The 16,023-nt window shown below is 37.8% G+C and overlaps 1 protein-coding gene across 1 annotated transcript in view; it reads right to left on the bottom strand.

Annotated features, from left to right (window-relative positions):
- LOC141966704 (uncharacterized) overlaps nucleotides 1-16,023 on the bottom strand; it is a 105,734-nt gene that overhangs the window by 65,822 nt on the left and 23,889 nt on the right. Inside the window, exons 11-22 of the mRNA XM_074919709.1 lie at nucleotides 15,640-15,805; nucleotides 14,071-14,253; nucleotides 11,592-11,744; nucleotides 10,588-10,732; nucleotides 7,585-7,743; nucleotides 6,731-6,849; nucleotides 5,388-5,669; nucleotides 4,433-4,588; nucleotides 3,791-3,975; nucleotides 2,988-3,170; nucleotides 1,665-1,756; nucleotides 1,319-1,488 (exon numbers count right to left, since the gene is read on the bottom strand). Coding sequence (XP_074775810.1) covers nucleotides 1,319-1,488; nucleotides 1,665-1,756; nucleotides 2,988-3,170; nucleotides 3,791-3,975; nucleotides 4,433-4,588; nucleotides 5,388-5,669; nucleotides 6,731-6,849; nucleotides 7,585-7,743; nucleotides 10,588-10,732; nucleotides 11,592-11,744; nucleotides 14,071-14,253; nucleotides 15,640-15,805 — 1,993 coding nt within the window. The remainder of the gene's footprint in view (nucleotides 1-1,318; nucleotides 1,489-1,664; nucleotides 1,757-2,987; nucleotides 3,171-3,790; nucleotides 3,976-4,432; nucleotides 4,589-5,387; nucleotides 5,670-6,730; nucleotides 6,850-7,584; nucleotides 7,744-10,587; nucleotides 10,733-11,591; nucleotides 11,745-14,070; nucleotides 14,254-15,639; nucleotides 15,806-16,023) is intronic.

Below are 16,023 nucleotides of genomic sequence, written 5' to 3'. Positions count from 1 at the left end.
GGAAGGAGTGGCAGAAACAGCAGGTGATGAACTGACCGCAGCGCCCACTCCCCATATTCCTGTGCTGCTTGAGGGGAGGAGGTAGAGAAACTGGGAGTAAGGCTGAGCCCAGGAAGAGGGGAGGAGTGGGGGGAAGGTGTTTTAAGATTTGTTTTCTTTCTCATTATCATACTGATTTGATTGGTAATAAATTAAATTAATTTCCCCAAGTTGAGTCTGTTTTGCCCATGACAGTAATTGCTGAATGATCTCTCCCTACCTTTATCTCAGCCCACGAATTTTTTGCTATGTTTTCTCTCTCCTGTCCAGCCAAGGAGGGGGAGTCATAAAGTGGCTTTGATGTGCACCTGGTGTCTTGAAATTATGCTGAATCCTGCAAACCTTTATGCAAAATCAGACCACACTTCCAGTTATAAATTTAAGCTCTAAGCTCAGGCCTAGGTAACCTGAATTTGGCAGGGCTGCCTTAAGCCCTTACACTCTGGTGTCAGCAGTGGGATGCAGTACACAGCACCATAATCCAGTAGTGGGTGCCTTAGTTGACAGTTTTGGCCGGCCAACAGACATCAGATTCTCTGTCAGAGAAAAATGCCTGTTGCCTTTCCTGCTTTTATTAAAGAAAGTCAGAAAAACAAAATCATGAAGGGGAAGTTACTCTGCTTATTGCGCTTATCTCACTGTCTTAGAGATACTGAGCAGAATACAGCCAAAGCCCAAACTGTCTCCCAGTAAAAAGAATTAGCTCAAGCCCAGCAGCATATTTCGGCTGTGATAGAAGATAAGACTCCAGCCGCTGCCTGTGTTAAACACCTATAATTTTAGAAAATGCCATAAATTCTTCCTGTCCCCTGCAGAAGCTGAAAACTATTCCTTCCTACATCTTGCCCAAACAAACATATTAAAACAACTGACTGACTTCTGGAGTGGATTCACTGGAGCCTAACTTCTGCTTTCAGACAAGGTGTGCAAATTAATGATTTGGGTTTTGAGAAAAAAAAGTCATCCAAGTGAGGTCAGGTTGTCTAGTCCCAGGCACCAAGTCAAAAATCCTGGTCTCTACTTCCAGCTCTGTCAGTCTTATCTCAGCAAATAACTTAGTATTTGTATGCCCTGTTCAGTATATGGAAATGGTGTATACCCACTATCAGCATCAGTGATTTGCTTTCAACATATTTTCCCACTATAATGGGAATGGAAATAATAATAATGTAGACCTTGAAAGCCAGTTAAGCTGAATATACAGTACTGAGATATACCATACTTTCATTAGCATAATAATCTAAAACTAAAGCCAAAGTAAAGCGTGCCATAATGGTACCTGAGGAATATAGTTATATGCAGCTTCCACAACATACTGCTGCAGGCCTCTGTCTTGCTTAGTTAATGTGACAATCACTCTCAAGGGTCCAGTAAGGGGGAAAAACAAACCGCTGGCTGGGTCAGGATATGACATTTCAGAACACAGCTGCCAGCCAATAATCTCAGACACTGGTGGAAGACAACAGTTGAACATTCAGTCAGAACAAAGAAAACACATAAATGAACATTGCACTGCAGACCTTTTAGAACTAATACATAAAAAAGAAATTCTACTGAATAAAATGATCTGTCATGGGTATTTCAGAATGATCAAGCTTTCTAAAACATAATATAGCTAGACTTACCTTCCTCCCTAGTGCAAGATCTGGTTTCTGTGTGGTCTTGGAAAACATCTGTATCTTCTGTCTCATCCGCCATTATGAAGTAGAGTTTAGAACTACAACCAAGAATTTCAGTCACTTAAAAACAATTATGCTAAAGTCACAGCAACATTTAAACAGTTATATGCCATCTTCTCCCAGCAATTTGGTATGGTCAGCGTATTGCAACTCCACTCCCTGGCTTCTAGACATTTATTTTTTTTCCCTTAGGGTATGTAGTGACATCAGTTTCATTCCAGTCTTGAAGTTCTTCAAGAACTTCACTAAACTGCTTGTACAAGAATCATGGTCTCTGCACTTGATGGGAGCAAGCGAGTTAATGCAATATCTAATAGACTCTATAGTCAGTCTTTCATTCAAATAATGCACAATACTGGTGTGTAATTATTTTGACTTCCACTCCGGTCTATCATCCATCCTAGCTGATAGAAATAAAATTACATCAGTAAGTTTCCCAGAGTCCTAAGGGAATGGATGGTTTAAATGCAAAGTCCAGAGCCTTTTAGCTCTTTTCTGAACTGCACATCCTATAGAACCACAATGTCCCAAATAAAGAGAAACACAAAGGAACGACAATCCACATACTGTAGACACTTAGTTCATCTGTTGTCATGTCTAAGAGACATGTAGCTGACATGTCATTTACAATATGTGCCTTCTACTTGGATTTCTATCAAATGTAAAAATCCAACGAAAAGAGAAAGTCAGCAGAAAAAAAAAAAAAAAAGAGCTAAAAAGCCTAGCTTGCATTAACACAATTAATTAATTTGCTTAACATCTGACAGTTGTTGAGATGGTATTTTACAATGTAACCTTTATCTAACATTAAACAACCTGACTAAAAACTCACAAGAAGGGTATGAGCACACATTGTTAGTATTATATTTCAAATTACCCAAATGTTTTGCTAAATACTGTTCTGTACCTGATTTTGCTAAATGCCATCTGTAGAAGTAACGCTAAGTTCTTCCTCCACCACTTCAATACTCTAAACTAGATTCTTTGGGCACTAAAGTTCCAGAAACAGCACTGACATTCAATGGGAAAAAAATGGAGTATGAAAAGTTCACTTTCATTTTTAGCATAAGGCTTTGATTTCACTATATGTTTTTACAGTAAAACATGTAAGAAGCACGGAATAGTTTTGCCTTCCTTTTCTTCTGAATAGCAGATTTGGAGTATGTGAGACTTATTTTCTGACAAAATACATTTCTGGTCTATTAATGAGCCTGCCAGTTAAGTTCTGATTCAAGAAAGTTGTCACAGTTACTCTTTTAGAAAGATTACCTGAAATTAATTATCTCCATAGAGTCTTCTGGAGTGTTCAAAAAAACTTTGAGCTCTTTCCCTTTTTTAACCTGGATTCCCCCATCAAGACTAGTAGATGTCCTCATTCCTGTTAACCAGCTTAGGCCAGCTTGTCCCAGAGTCCCCACAGTTCCCATTCGGGCAGAAAGCTGGACAAATGCACTGTTGAAAAATTCAGATACATATTCTTCTATAAAAAGCACTTTCTTTTTAAAGCACTTAATTTAAAGTTTTCTATCTATCCTCAGTAAGGGATTTGAACCCCGACTTTAGCATGAAGTATCAGGAAAGAGAAGCAATTAGGACTGAGTATCACCGTGTAAGTTTATCTGTCTATACAGCACTTAATGAATTTTAGTAAATGTATTCAGTAAGTATAAAAAGCTACAATAGCCAGGTAAGGAAACACAGGGTTAAATCATCCATTGGTTTGTAGACTGATAGCCTGTAACTACATGTCTGATCCTGAGAAAAATCCCAAATGCCATCCCTGTAACAGGTAAAGAATTCAAAAGTGCAAGCAAGCATTTAGGAATTTGATTTAGAGATAGGGAGAAACAGTCAGCTTAAAACAGTACGGGAAAAGCACAGCAAGAGTTCAAAATCAAACAGGCAGGATAGGAAACCACTGCTGTCCTCACAGCACAGCAACCACTCAGCAATGTGAGGCTGATGACTGCTGGAGTTCTTCAGGAATCTCCTAACTGATTACAACGGACGTTTGCACACAAAACTTGCACATCAGGAATATGTGAAAGTGACATATTTGCAGGGCTTATTACCTTGGCTTGATATAACCATTTAGAAAGAAATTTGACTGTTGTTTGAAATCCGCGTTCCCTTTGATTTTTATGTTAATGGCTGCTGAGGCATTGACTGCCAGCTGAACAGGAAAGCCTGAAATTGCTGGAAATTGCAATTCTTCGGTGGCCAAACTCAGTCTTTTATTAAATTGGACCTCTTGCCCCTACGGTGAAAAAAACCAAACAAACAAAAACCAGAATTTTATTTTGCATAATAAAGTCAGCACTCAGGATTTTTTCCCAGATATAGCTATCCACTGCATTTGTCTGCTGTGAAAGTGTTTCCAACTGAGCTGATTTGGGAAATAAGGTAGAAAGCAGCCCAAAGCCTGCATCTGGCCAGGGCATGAGTTAGACACTAGTCCCACCCCAGTCAAAGTAACAATTATTTCTCATTTAAGCATGGATGGATTTGAACGAGAAAAGCAAGTGATAAGAATCGTCAACAACAGAACAAGTCCTTGCCTAATGTACTGAATGCTGTTTAAACCCCACATATACTGGTGTCTTTTAGAGTTCAGTTTAGAGAAACAAAAAGTAGTATTTTTTATCTTTTACATATCTGTCAGAAAGGAGTTTCCCAAGGCATTTACTTTCAAACAGAAAAAAGGTTCCTTTTACCTTCAGAAGTTTGACAGCCAGTTCAGCCAGATTTAAAGAATAATGTTTCATTTGTTTTCTTAAATCTTCACAATCCAAGAAACTAAGTTCATTTCCAAAGATTTTCATGCTTAGCTCACACTTCAGCGCCTCCTTTCTCACTGTTGTCTCAGTGAACTGAGATGTGATAAAGAAATAAATCAGGAAGAGAACGATATTTATATTAATTCCCTTTCAAACTCATAATAAACAATTCCTCAGTGCAGGCTATGATATTAGTAAACAGACATTAGGCTCCATTTTATAAATATTTCAAGACCACTTAAGACCTGGATTAGTACCTGTTCTTTTCAGCTAAACTTCAGCAACACAACATGAACTTGAGCTTACACTGTAAGAAGAAACTCTGAGTCCCAGGAAGAGAGATGGTCTAAGACACTAAATAAATCATAGTCCCCAAGTTTTCCAGATAATACATCAACAATTGAAGCCAATTCCCAAAGCTTTCCTGTTATATACATAGAACATAGCTCTCTCCAAACATGGGTAATTTCACAAAGGCTCAGTGTAACATCTGACATCAAACTGGGAAGTCAGATCACAAACAGTGTGACTCAGGAATTTAACATCAAGCAGCTGTTTACAGTGCAGCAGAAGTCAACAGAAAAAAAGACATCAGTATAAAGAGGATCAGAGCTCAAAATAATGAGAGGAAGCCCAAAACATAGGCAATATAATCCCCCGGCTGAGAGTCATTGTCTTAAGACAATAAAACAATCTGAAAAACTGGAGATCTGGCTCTTTTGTTGCTTTGTATTTTACGTCACTATTAAGTTCTCTGCAAGTAAGTGGAACAAGTTACATACACCTTATGCAGTGGAGTCACAGTAATACAGAGAAGTTTTCCAGTGCTAGATGGGGCCCTAAGTTTAACTGGAGAAAGTAATTAATTGTTCCAAGATCTACAGTCAGTTACCTTTTTGACTAACTCACTCATCTTGGTGTACTTTCTACCAGGACAATTCTGGTTAGCTTTTCTCAACTTTGGCTTGCCAGACTTGGTCACAAGATGATCTGTGGGGTTGTATCGCTTTGAAGTCAGCTTCCTCTGCTTGATTTTTTCTGTTGTTTCCACTGGGTTTTCTGACTTGTGGTTTCTTTCGTTAGTGTTTGCAGAAAAATAGTCACCGAAAGTAGCAGACTTCTGCCCAAAAATCTTCCGCACGAGAGCTTCAGCATTCTCTAATCGTACACCAACCTAGGGGAAAGCATACACACTGAAAAGCCTGACAAGGAGATGCATAAGCCACATCCAGTTCTATAGGCAGAAATTAAAAACATACATCCAGATTTAACCTTTAGGATTTGTACAAAGAAAGATTTGCCATAGGAGATCACAGTAGTCTACAGAGTTTAGTATCCTACCTCAGGCAGCACCCAATACTGGATATTTCAATATTAAATCTTCCCAGTAAAAATTCTTTAGTTTGTTGACTATGTGAAGCTCAATACAAAATAAAAATCCTTTTTTATTCAGGTATTGGTTCATTTACACCATGATGGGACAGTTTGAGCTACTGTTATTTTAGCATGCTACAAACAGTATTTTGGTTAGAAAACAGCAACTCACCCTTTTAATACTCCTGAAAGAAGATTCTGTTTGGAAGTCTGATTAAAATACTATTACTAACACATATAAATCCAGGGTATATGATACTAAAAAAAAATATTTGTTCCCTTGCAAGCTTAAACTTGAGATCTGAAGGCTACATTAAGTTCTGTCACAGACACAGTTTTACTTGCAATAAAGAATCCATATGCCAAAAATTGCTTTCTCTTGGAGGCACAGTTAAAGATGAAAAGGTTGCAGGCAGGCCATTTAAATATCCCAAGCATTGGATGCTCAGTGGGACTAAAACAGTGACTTCAGTTAGGTATATATGACTCTATCTCCTGTATTAAAGGAATGGTGTACCAAGCCAACTCATTTTTCACTGTGAGCTGAAGGCATCTTACTATCCTAAACAGGAGCTAGACCAGTGTATCAGAAAGCACTGACTTCTGTCTTCCATTTGATTCAACAACAAGAGCTGAATATAACTCACTTGGCTAGCATATGGTACTATCAAAGTGAAAGTGGTTTTGTTATAATTCCATTACACACAGGAGTCATCAGTCTGAGGCAACTTTGCTGTAGCAGTGAAAAGCACACCTTGCTAAAGGAAATGTAACGGGAACATAAAAATTATTTCTTTTTAAATCAATATACCAAGTGTCTCTTGCGGAGGGGTATAAGAAAATAAAAATCCATAAACTTGCCTCCAGTATATTTATAGCCTGCCCCATAAGGTGAATGGTCAAATTTGTCATGACTGATCGTGGTAGAAAAGATGCAGGAGAAAAGACCACTGATGCTTCCATATTTGCACCTGCACCAGCTGCAATAGAAAATATCATATGTCTGTCATTTGGAGATCAGCTATTCTCATATATTTTGCAAGTCTCATAATTCTTTGGAAAATTGCAACTCTGCTCATTAATATGATGAATAAAACATTAAGCCAACAGGTGAAATTATGTAACTTTTTACTCTAGCAAAGACTTTAATGGACATTACTGAAAGCCTATTATCTGACTAACACTAAAAGAGCGTTTACAATACATATCATACACAAGAGATGCATGAAGATGTTGGAAGAGATAGACAGAAAATCACAATGTTACTCTGAAAAATATTATCTAGCATTTTTGTTAAAAAAAAATGATGAACAGATAGTAAAACAGGAAGGAATCAGTCAGAATCTTTTCTTATACCAAGGAAAGCACATGAATCAGAATAAAAAAAATACATCCCAATCCCCTGTTGCTGCAAAGAAAGCTCCCTAAGGAAGGAATCAAAACTTGATGTTCACAAAAATAATCTAAAAAGTTCATTGGTTCTTACTCTCCTCTCTCACAAAAGGCAAAGTTGCATGGTATCTGGCCTGCTGGAATTACGTCTGATATACTCCAATTAAGATCAGAGCAGAATCAAGCCTATATACGCATATCTGGGTGCTATTAAGTCATAAAAATTAAAATTCTCTGAAGCAAGATGTAAAGGACCAGAAAAACCACGTGGGATTTTAATAACCCATATGCTACAAAGCATTAAGTTCTAAAACTTCACATACCTGAGTGGAATGTGACATCAGAATATGAGGAGTATTTCCATGTCTCCCGGTCAAAATCTCTGCTAAGGATTTCATCAGGAATAGAATTTCGAAGGTGCTCCTTCAATGGATCATCCGTCTCCAGGAGCTGAGAGAGATGACTCCAAACAAAGGAGCCCACTTAAATTAAATGATAGTATTTGGAAATTAGAGAAAAATTAAAACAGTTTGAAAAACTGATACAGGGAACCTTTTTATTTATGTATACCAGAATTAATCCTAAACCAATCCCCTGACCACAACAGAATTAATTCATTTTCAGCACTATTAAACTCAGTCTGATACACCTATCTTTACCATGGTCAACTTACTTAAATACTGCCTTATTCTTTTAAATGTAGCATGTGAGGGGTCATTCACTCCCTAGTTTCATTTATGCCTCTCAGCTGACCTAGGCAGGCAAGGAGGTAAGGTTAAACTACTTATTTACTGTTTGTAAAGGATCTTCTATACTAAATTCAAGGGAATGCTGCAAAAAAAAAGATACAACCGTAACACAGAGGCAGGCTGTGCAGCTCAAATAATACTGGACTGTTTCTGTTTCTTCTTCAAAGAATAGATGCAACAGAATTATTTAAAAGAAGGTTTTAAACCTTAACTTTGGCAGCATCACTCATTTTGTTCTTGAAATATCACTGCCCCAGTGTATTGAAACATAAAAAAGTCTGGGATAGACAGCAAGCACATAAAAATCTTAAAATAGCAGTTAAAAAGTTTTTAAGCAGGAATAAACAAAGTCTTTTAAAGGCAAGCATTAAGCAACTTTAAATGTAAGGAGGTCCACTAATCAGATCCCCTGCATGAACACTGGCAACAACACTGATAGACTCGTAAGAGAAAACTGGCAATAAAGTTTCTCTACATACAGCAAACAAATCATCCCAATATGGAGTATCTTCTATACTGTGCAATGTACATTTCCAAAAGCACCTCCACCCCTACCCCCCCGGAAAGCACATACAGTTAAACAGTTGTGATTCAGAATTAATATTTCTGCATGACACTGTGCTGATTCATGGTTTGGCCATGTATGCGCTGCGGCGTGGGAGCCAAACATATTCTGGGTGTCCTGAAGTCTGGTTCTTTAATAGAAGCTTTTTTTTCTCCTGAAGATAAACGATATTAGGCTCCAGTGCTAGTTAAATGAATATTGATATAACTGCAGTTTTCATAATACAACTTCTTTTTCTTGTATTGTTTTTTTCTTAATGTGGCAGCTAAAAACTAGTATGTGCTCTATGCCTTCCAGAGCACTTGTTACTCAACAGTCATCTTATATCAATTATTTAGGTGTTACATCAACCAAAGACAAAGGAAGGAAATTACCAAAATTCATGAGTACTGCATTAGATTGTTTAAAACCTACAACATTTTGGATGGACTTGTAGAGCTCCTTCATAAATCAAATTATTTTTTCTGCGTGGAGCCACAGGGAGGAGATTCACTGAGGGTACACCTTGGCAGTATTTTGCAGGCTGATGTAATTTCTCTCTGAACTCTGAACAGAGGGGAACAAGTCCCTTCCCCACCATAAGCCACATCATCAGGTGAACACGATGCTGAGCTTGAACTCATCATCACTGCAGGATATACTGGTCTGGACATAACATCCTGATAAAATGGATACACAGCTTCAAGTTCAGAGCTGGCTAGGATCCAGACACATCAGAGTGCAGACAGAGCCTGCTTTCATCTGCCTGCAAACAATCTTACAGATATCCCTTTCATTTTTGCTCCTCCTTGACAAATTTAAAAGCAAAGGATTAGTCTAGAGGTATTCTTTGTTGAATGTAGTGAAATAATTTAGAAAAAAATCCCTCCCTCACCCAAAATATGGGATCAGCTTAAGGATCTATGTGCTTTGCTAATAAAAAGCTGATAGGATTCTGTACTTCTCTAGAACCTACAGTTTCACTTCATACTAGCCCAAACAGCTTCCCTTCAGATAGGCTACTTAAGTAAAACGATTATTTTCAAAAACAGTATAGAAGATTTTCTACTCAGCATCAATTCTCAATTCAGTCTCTCGTGTCAGTAATCTGGCAGAGACCAGACAACAATTGACCATGGAACCACAGAAGCAGGAAGCATAAATCAGAACAAACTATCAATAATTAAGACATTACACTTATGCTAACCTTTTCCCCAAATGACTGCTACACTGTTAGCCAGCTATACACATTTGGATATATGATTAACACCCTTCACAGAGTCCTTTTCACAACATTCCTAACACATGTCCCAGTTCCCACATTTTGCTTTTTCCCTAGCCTTGATGCTAACTGCAGGAAGCCTTAAAGTTCCTAGATATCTTAAATCATCTAAACGAAAACCAACAGCCCTTTCTTTGCACTCTTCGGATCTGCTTAGTTTCTGACACTGTCTTTAAAATACTGTGATGTATATTAAAATCATATCAAAACCCATGTAAAATAACTGTAAAAGAGGACAATACTAAAGAAAGAACATGGTAACAAATCCTTATAACAAATATTTGTATTGCATCAAGTAAATGAACAGTAAATGTGGAATTCAGGAGCATTAAAAAGGCAATTAAGAAACAGTTTACACCTGCAGCTTGTGGTATTTTTTCTGCCACTCGCTTCTTTCTCAACTCAACAAAACATAATTAGCAGTTATCTGTTTGTATTTCTAATGGACTAAACATCAAAACGGTTCCATATTTCTCTTTCTTACTTAGCTTTTCATTAACATTCAGCTAATGGAATGTTGCCAGTAGAGGGAACTAATTTTGTGAAGTCAGGCCTTAGTTACTATTACTGAAGTAACAGTATCACAATGCCAATACAAAATGTGTCAATTATACAATTTTTAAAAACAATCTATAGAGTATTAAGATTAAATATAAATGGATATAGATTGATACTATTACACCTGCAAAGAAAATGTTACATTGAAGCATCATTTTGGAATGTGTAAGGCTTCAGTAGTTGCTTGGCTAACCTTGACTGGATGTTTCTTTCAGCAATGTCTTTTGTACTTGTTTAAATAACTCTTCATGCGGACATTTCATTGCTATATAATAAGCAGCAATCCTTATTTCCACATCTTCACTGGTTGCTTGATACAGCTGAATTAATATAGCATTCTAAGAGAACAAGATAAAAAGATAACCAAAAAAAGAAAAATATAATGATGAGTTACTCCCCTAAAACACCTCAGAAATGCACCTTCAGCTGCAGGTGGGTTTTCTTTCCTGAAAGGGACATCTACTGCTTTATACCTGACAAAGTCACTTCATACAACATGTATACAAATGTATGTATATACTCTCTATACTACTTTATCCACAGCTTTCCAGCACAAACTGAACATTACTTCTGGTCTCAATCAAAGGGTAGGCCTGTAACAAATTTATTCTGTTCAATACTTCCCTGGTATCAACAAATATGAGTTGTTTGGTGAACTGTGAGGAATTAAGACATTGGTGACTGATACCAGTAACATTTCTGTAGCATTTAATATGCCCAGTCCACCCAAGGGTGTCTGTTTAGCAGTTCATTTTCGAGACAATGATGGGATATATGACAACATATAGACTTCAAACGTTCTATGACAGCATATTGCCAATCACAACAAGCTTCTCACATTAATACTTTGCATTTTGGAGAATGACACAGAGGAACAGACTATAGGAAAAATCAAGTACTGCGGGTTTTCAGCCATAACCCACAGAGACATAAACCACCCAACCGAAGTAACTTCTTATGTTGTCACAAACATTACCTCAGTCACGGGATGTGCTAACTCAACTACAGCAAAGCACATTCCAGGTCTGTTCATCGGGGTGGTCCTACCAACCTCCCCACTAGCAGAGGAGCTCTGCTGGAAGACACGTTTCCACTTGTTCCTTATTTCCTTGCATGTTTCATAGCTATTGCAGAAAGCCTAAACTCTAGGACAGTGCCAGGAAGCCATCAGTCACCTGCTGGCAATAAATCACTTACCCTGACAGAACAGGGAATGCGCCTGAAGGCCTGGATAGCAGCTAGACGAATTTCGATTGGATTACTTTTCAGGGAAGCACACAAACTCAAAACAGGAGCTAGTGAAGCTGCTGCCAGTCCCGCATTTCCAATGGCTTTTAACACCAATTGCATCTGTAAATACAAAGCAAGGTAGAATAAAAACTTCTTCGCATGTTGTCAGCTGTACATGAAATTTTATTGGATTAACATTTTTTGCGCAAAATTCTCTGTTTAAAATGATCACTGATCATTTGGGGGGTTTACTGTAACATCTATATTCTGGCTTTAGTCTGAGGACAAGATTCATATGAGTATGCATGACTGTTCTTATGCCATGTAACACTTGTAAGTAAAATCTGGCTTAGACCTGGTGGAGTACAAAATCATTTAAAGAAAACTGCATTGCAATGGAGAAGCAGAAGTCATGGATTTGATGCACAGTAAAAGTTTCTCTTTGATACTTTGACACTTTGTCCCTTTTGATCTTTTGACCTTTGATACTTTAACCTTTTAGTTTAAAAGTTTAAAATTCAACATGGAGTTCTGGACACAGTAACCTATTTAAAATAATAATTTGTCAACAGATGCCACAACATTACCAGGTTTCTTTGCTAAACATTCAGGAAACCTGTACAACTTCAGATCCCAGAAAGCATGTCACTACTGGCAATCAATCAATTTTTAATGACAAGCTCTCTGTTAAAGTTTAGAGCCTAGTGACTTCAAAGCTATTATCTGATTTCCCTTTTACTGACAGTTGCCTAGAAATAACTATACTGAAGCCAGCAGAGTCACAATGTTCAAAACCCTTCCACAACTGTTTGGGTCAAAGACTCCCATTCACTGTTGGTTTGAGCCATCAGGTGGGAGGTCTCTCCTATTCTGCTCTGCATATTCAGGAAAGTTGTCATACTCAGAGATACTTCTCCCACACATCTGTATGCTCACTCACTGCAACATGCTGCCGAGTTTCAAGGGGCTGCTCTTCATTCATCAGACAGCTGGGTTTCAGTGGTAAGTTATAGAACAGTTTTCAGGAAGCTAATGAGACCTGGGCAGTCTGTCTCACTGTGCTCCTCTTCATCAGTTCCCTGTTCTGATTTACTGATCTCTTGGCTAATTTTAATCAGATATCTTGGAAGACAAATAGGCTTAAAAAAAGCAAAGTTCTCATGAAAACAGGCAGTTGGGTGGTTGTACTGGTTTTGGCTGGGATGGAGTTAATTTTCTTCATAGCAGCTTGTATGATGCTGTGTTACAGATCTGTGACCAAAACAGTGTTGATAACACAACGAAGTTTTAGCTGTTGCTGAGCAGTATTTGCACAGCGTCAAGGCTTCCTCTGTTTCCTACTCCACCTGCCCAGTGAGTAGCCTGGGTGTGGGTAGGAGGCTGAGAGGGAGAGACATGAGACCACTCACCAGTGCAGTGATGCCTCGTTCTGTTGGAGACCACAGGGTTTAAAAGACACATCATCTATTCCAATTTTTTCTAATGAGAGTAATATATATCTCCAAACCACAAAAAAATCCCAATTCTATCAAAATGAATAAGGTAATTTCATACATCACACAGAAACTATGATTCTATGGCTAACAGGAAGACAAAAATGTTCAGCAATGCAATCTCTTTTAGTTTTTTTAAACAAAATTTTGTTCATGGCTCCCAATATGTAAAATCTGTTTTTTAAAGTTACTCCTTCAATAAACGGTGTAAGAATTAAGTGAACAGACTGCTCATACTGTATGAAAAAAAATACAAATCCCATGTGTTAGCTTGCACACTGGAAAATTAAACATACAAATACTTGAGATAAATTTAGCTCTTGGGCTCTTACTGCTGCTATCTGGTACACTGTCTCCGGTATCTCTGTTTTCTAAGCATGATAAGGAAGAACCAATTGTTTAAGTAGATCACCGGACAGAAGATATAAAGATGCTTCTTCAGCAGCAAATGTCAATTAAAGATAAAAAGCCCCAGAACTGCAACAGGAATTACTCCTAACTCAAGATCACAAACAGCAAGAATGATTTTCCTTTCCTGTTAGTCTCCCAGCCAGTAACACTGACTCAGCAGAATTTATTAGCCAGGAATAACACAGCTAACACCAATCGTACATGAATTTGAGTCAACAAAGGAACAGGAAACTTTCATCAATGTGCCATTTTACAGGGGAGTGGTGCATGTTCTTCATACTGATTAACAGTATGAAGTTTGCTTCATCAGAAGACCTAGACTTTTCCTTACTCAGACACACAAGAATGCCCATGCTGATAGATTGTACTTGTTGGATTACAAAATTTTATCAGCCCATCCTACCGAAGAATATTAATTTACAAAGCTTGTATTCATGGCTTTCTGGAAATCCACTGAATGTCATTTTCATTAAACAAGCTCTAGATCATAAAGGGGATAGAAAAGTAAAGCACTATATCATATACTCCTGTATGACTGATACTTTGCTGAGTCGTTCTGAATCTTGCACAGTACAGTTTCCTCCCAAAAATTTCCCAAGAGTCCTCATCACACTCTGCACAGCAGGTACACCACCACAGGAATTGTAAGCTGAACAAAATCTATGTAAGAGAGCAGTTACTCCTAAGAAGCAGCTCTGGCTTGCTCCTGGTGACTTCAGCAAAGGCTGTAAACAAGCACAAAAAGAACAGGGTGTTTCAGAAAAGTCATTCTCATGATTACTGTAATATACCATAGAAAATAAATGTATCAAGACATTTACATACTAAAACTCAACCTCAGCAATGCATATTTTCAAACAGCCCTTAAAGGATTTAAAGAAACAAACAAGGACATCCCTACAGGGATATAGTGGAAAATTCTTCTACATTCCCATGTAAACATACAGGCTAAAATTAGTGTCAATGTGATATAGACTTCAGTTCTTTTCAGAAGAAATTATGCCCTGCCTGCTTAGGAAGGAGTGTGAAAACAAATCTAAACTACTTTCCAGGACCCTCAAAATAGTAAAACCCTTACCACTACACAGTTTCTTTAAGTCCCACCTCAATACTTAGCAAAAAGCACTGACAGCTCAGTAAGTCATGGGCAGTTTACCCATTTTTTAGAATGAAAACTAGTTTTTCTGTCCCATAAACCTTCCAAATGTCTGTATCCTCTGAAGCAAGTCTGTTACCGTTGAAAATCCCACCATTGCAACCAATGTTTGCAAAGCCCAAATGGACTCAAGATGAACTATTACATGCAGATGCTGTGGAAAGCCTGCTAACACCAAGAGTTGTCTTTTGTACTCCTGGTTGGAACCTGTATGATTTGGAACAGCAGGTTGTGATACACTCCGCAAGATTCTCCAGAGCTGATCAATGGCTCATGAGCCAAGCAGGCATAACATTTTACTTAATTAGTGAAATATTCTAAATGGCTTATTTAAGCTACAAGACTATCTATGATTTTACCACCTGAAACCCTGCAGCTTCACAAAAAAACGTAGCAAGTCCAACTTCAGATTTCAAGAGCATGATAGATTACATTGTATAAAGTCAGTAACAGATCTTTAAAGGAAAAATATACTATAAAATGGAGCCAGTATTATTCTGCATACAATTAGTTAAGAAAAATGTCAGAAGCTGCAATAGGTCTGCAGACTGAAATGTCTCCAGGTGCTAAGTACAAAGCTTGTAAGGGACTAAAATGGAGAATAAAGCTCTCTATCCACCACAGGGAGTAGCTGCAACAGCTTAATTCTCCTCACACTGACCTGACCTTGAACCTCAAACCTAATTAGTCCAAACCAGGCTCTGGAATCCATAGGGTACTTCACACTTTTTTTTTTTTTAATTTTCTAGGCTACAAATGCAAATCAAGCTCCACTGACCAAACATGATCGCACTCTCTTTTGGAATCTAGATTAAAATAGCCACTAGTTTCATCAACAAAATTACCTGGACATGCAGAGTTTTGTATAAATCTGTGAAAAAGACTATTACTGTAAAATACAAAAATTATGAGCCAGCTGGATTGATGATAAAAAGAAAAAACAACATCCACTCACAGCAAGAGATTCAATCATGCCTGAGGTGGGTTTAGGAATGAATGAAAATGACCAGAAGAAATATTCTACTTTGTCTTCCTCGACTTCTCCAGAAACTATAATTTCTTTCATTAGGACAACACATGCCTCTGTAGCACAAGATGGGAGAGCATCTATTAGTGGCTGCCTGTAACACAACAAAAATGTACAGCAAATCTAAAATGACCAGAATACTCCAGAATCAAATAACAAACACATTGAGGTTGGGCTTCTTTCAAGAAAACTAAAAGTCCAACAGCTTCACAAATGCCAGATTCCATGGAAATCAAGACTATCCTTTGGTTTAGAAACATGCCTCAGCCAAGGTAAAGTGTATTGGTGTTTCAAAAACTGTATGTAACCAGG

This window comes from Athene noctua, chromosome 15 (genome assembly GCF_965140245.1).
Source record: "Athene noctua chromosome 15, bAthNoc1.hap1.1, whole genome shotgun sequence".
Classification (NCBI taxonomy): Eukaryota; Metazoa; Chordata; class Aves; order Strigiformes; family Strigidae; genus Athene; species Athene noctua.
This window is presented reverse-complemented; position numbering and strand designations above follow the sequence as displayed.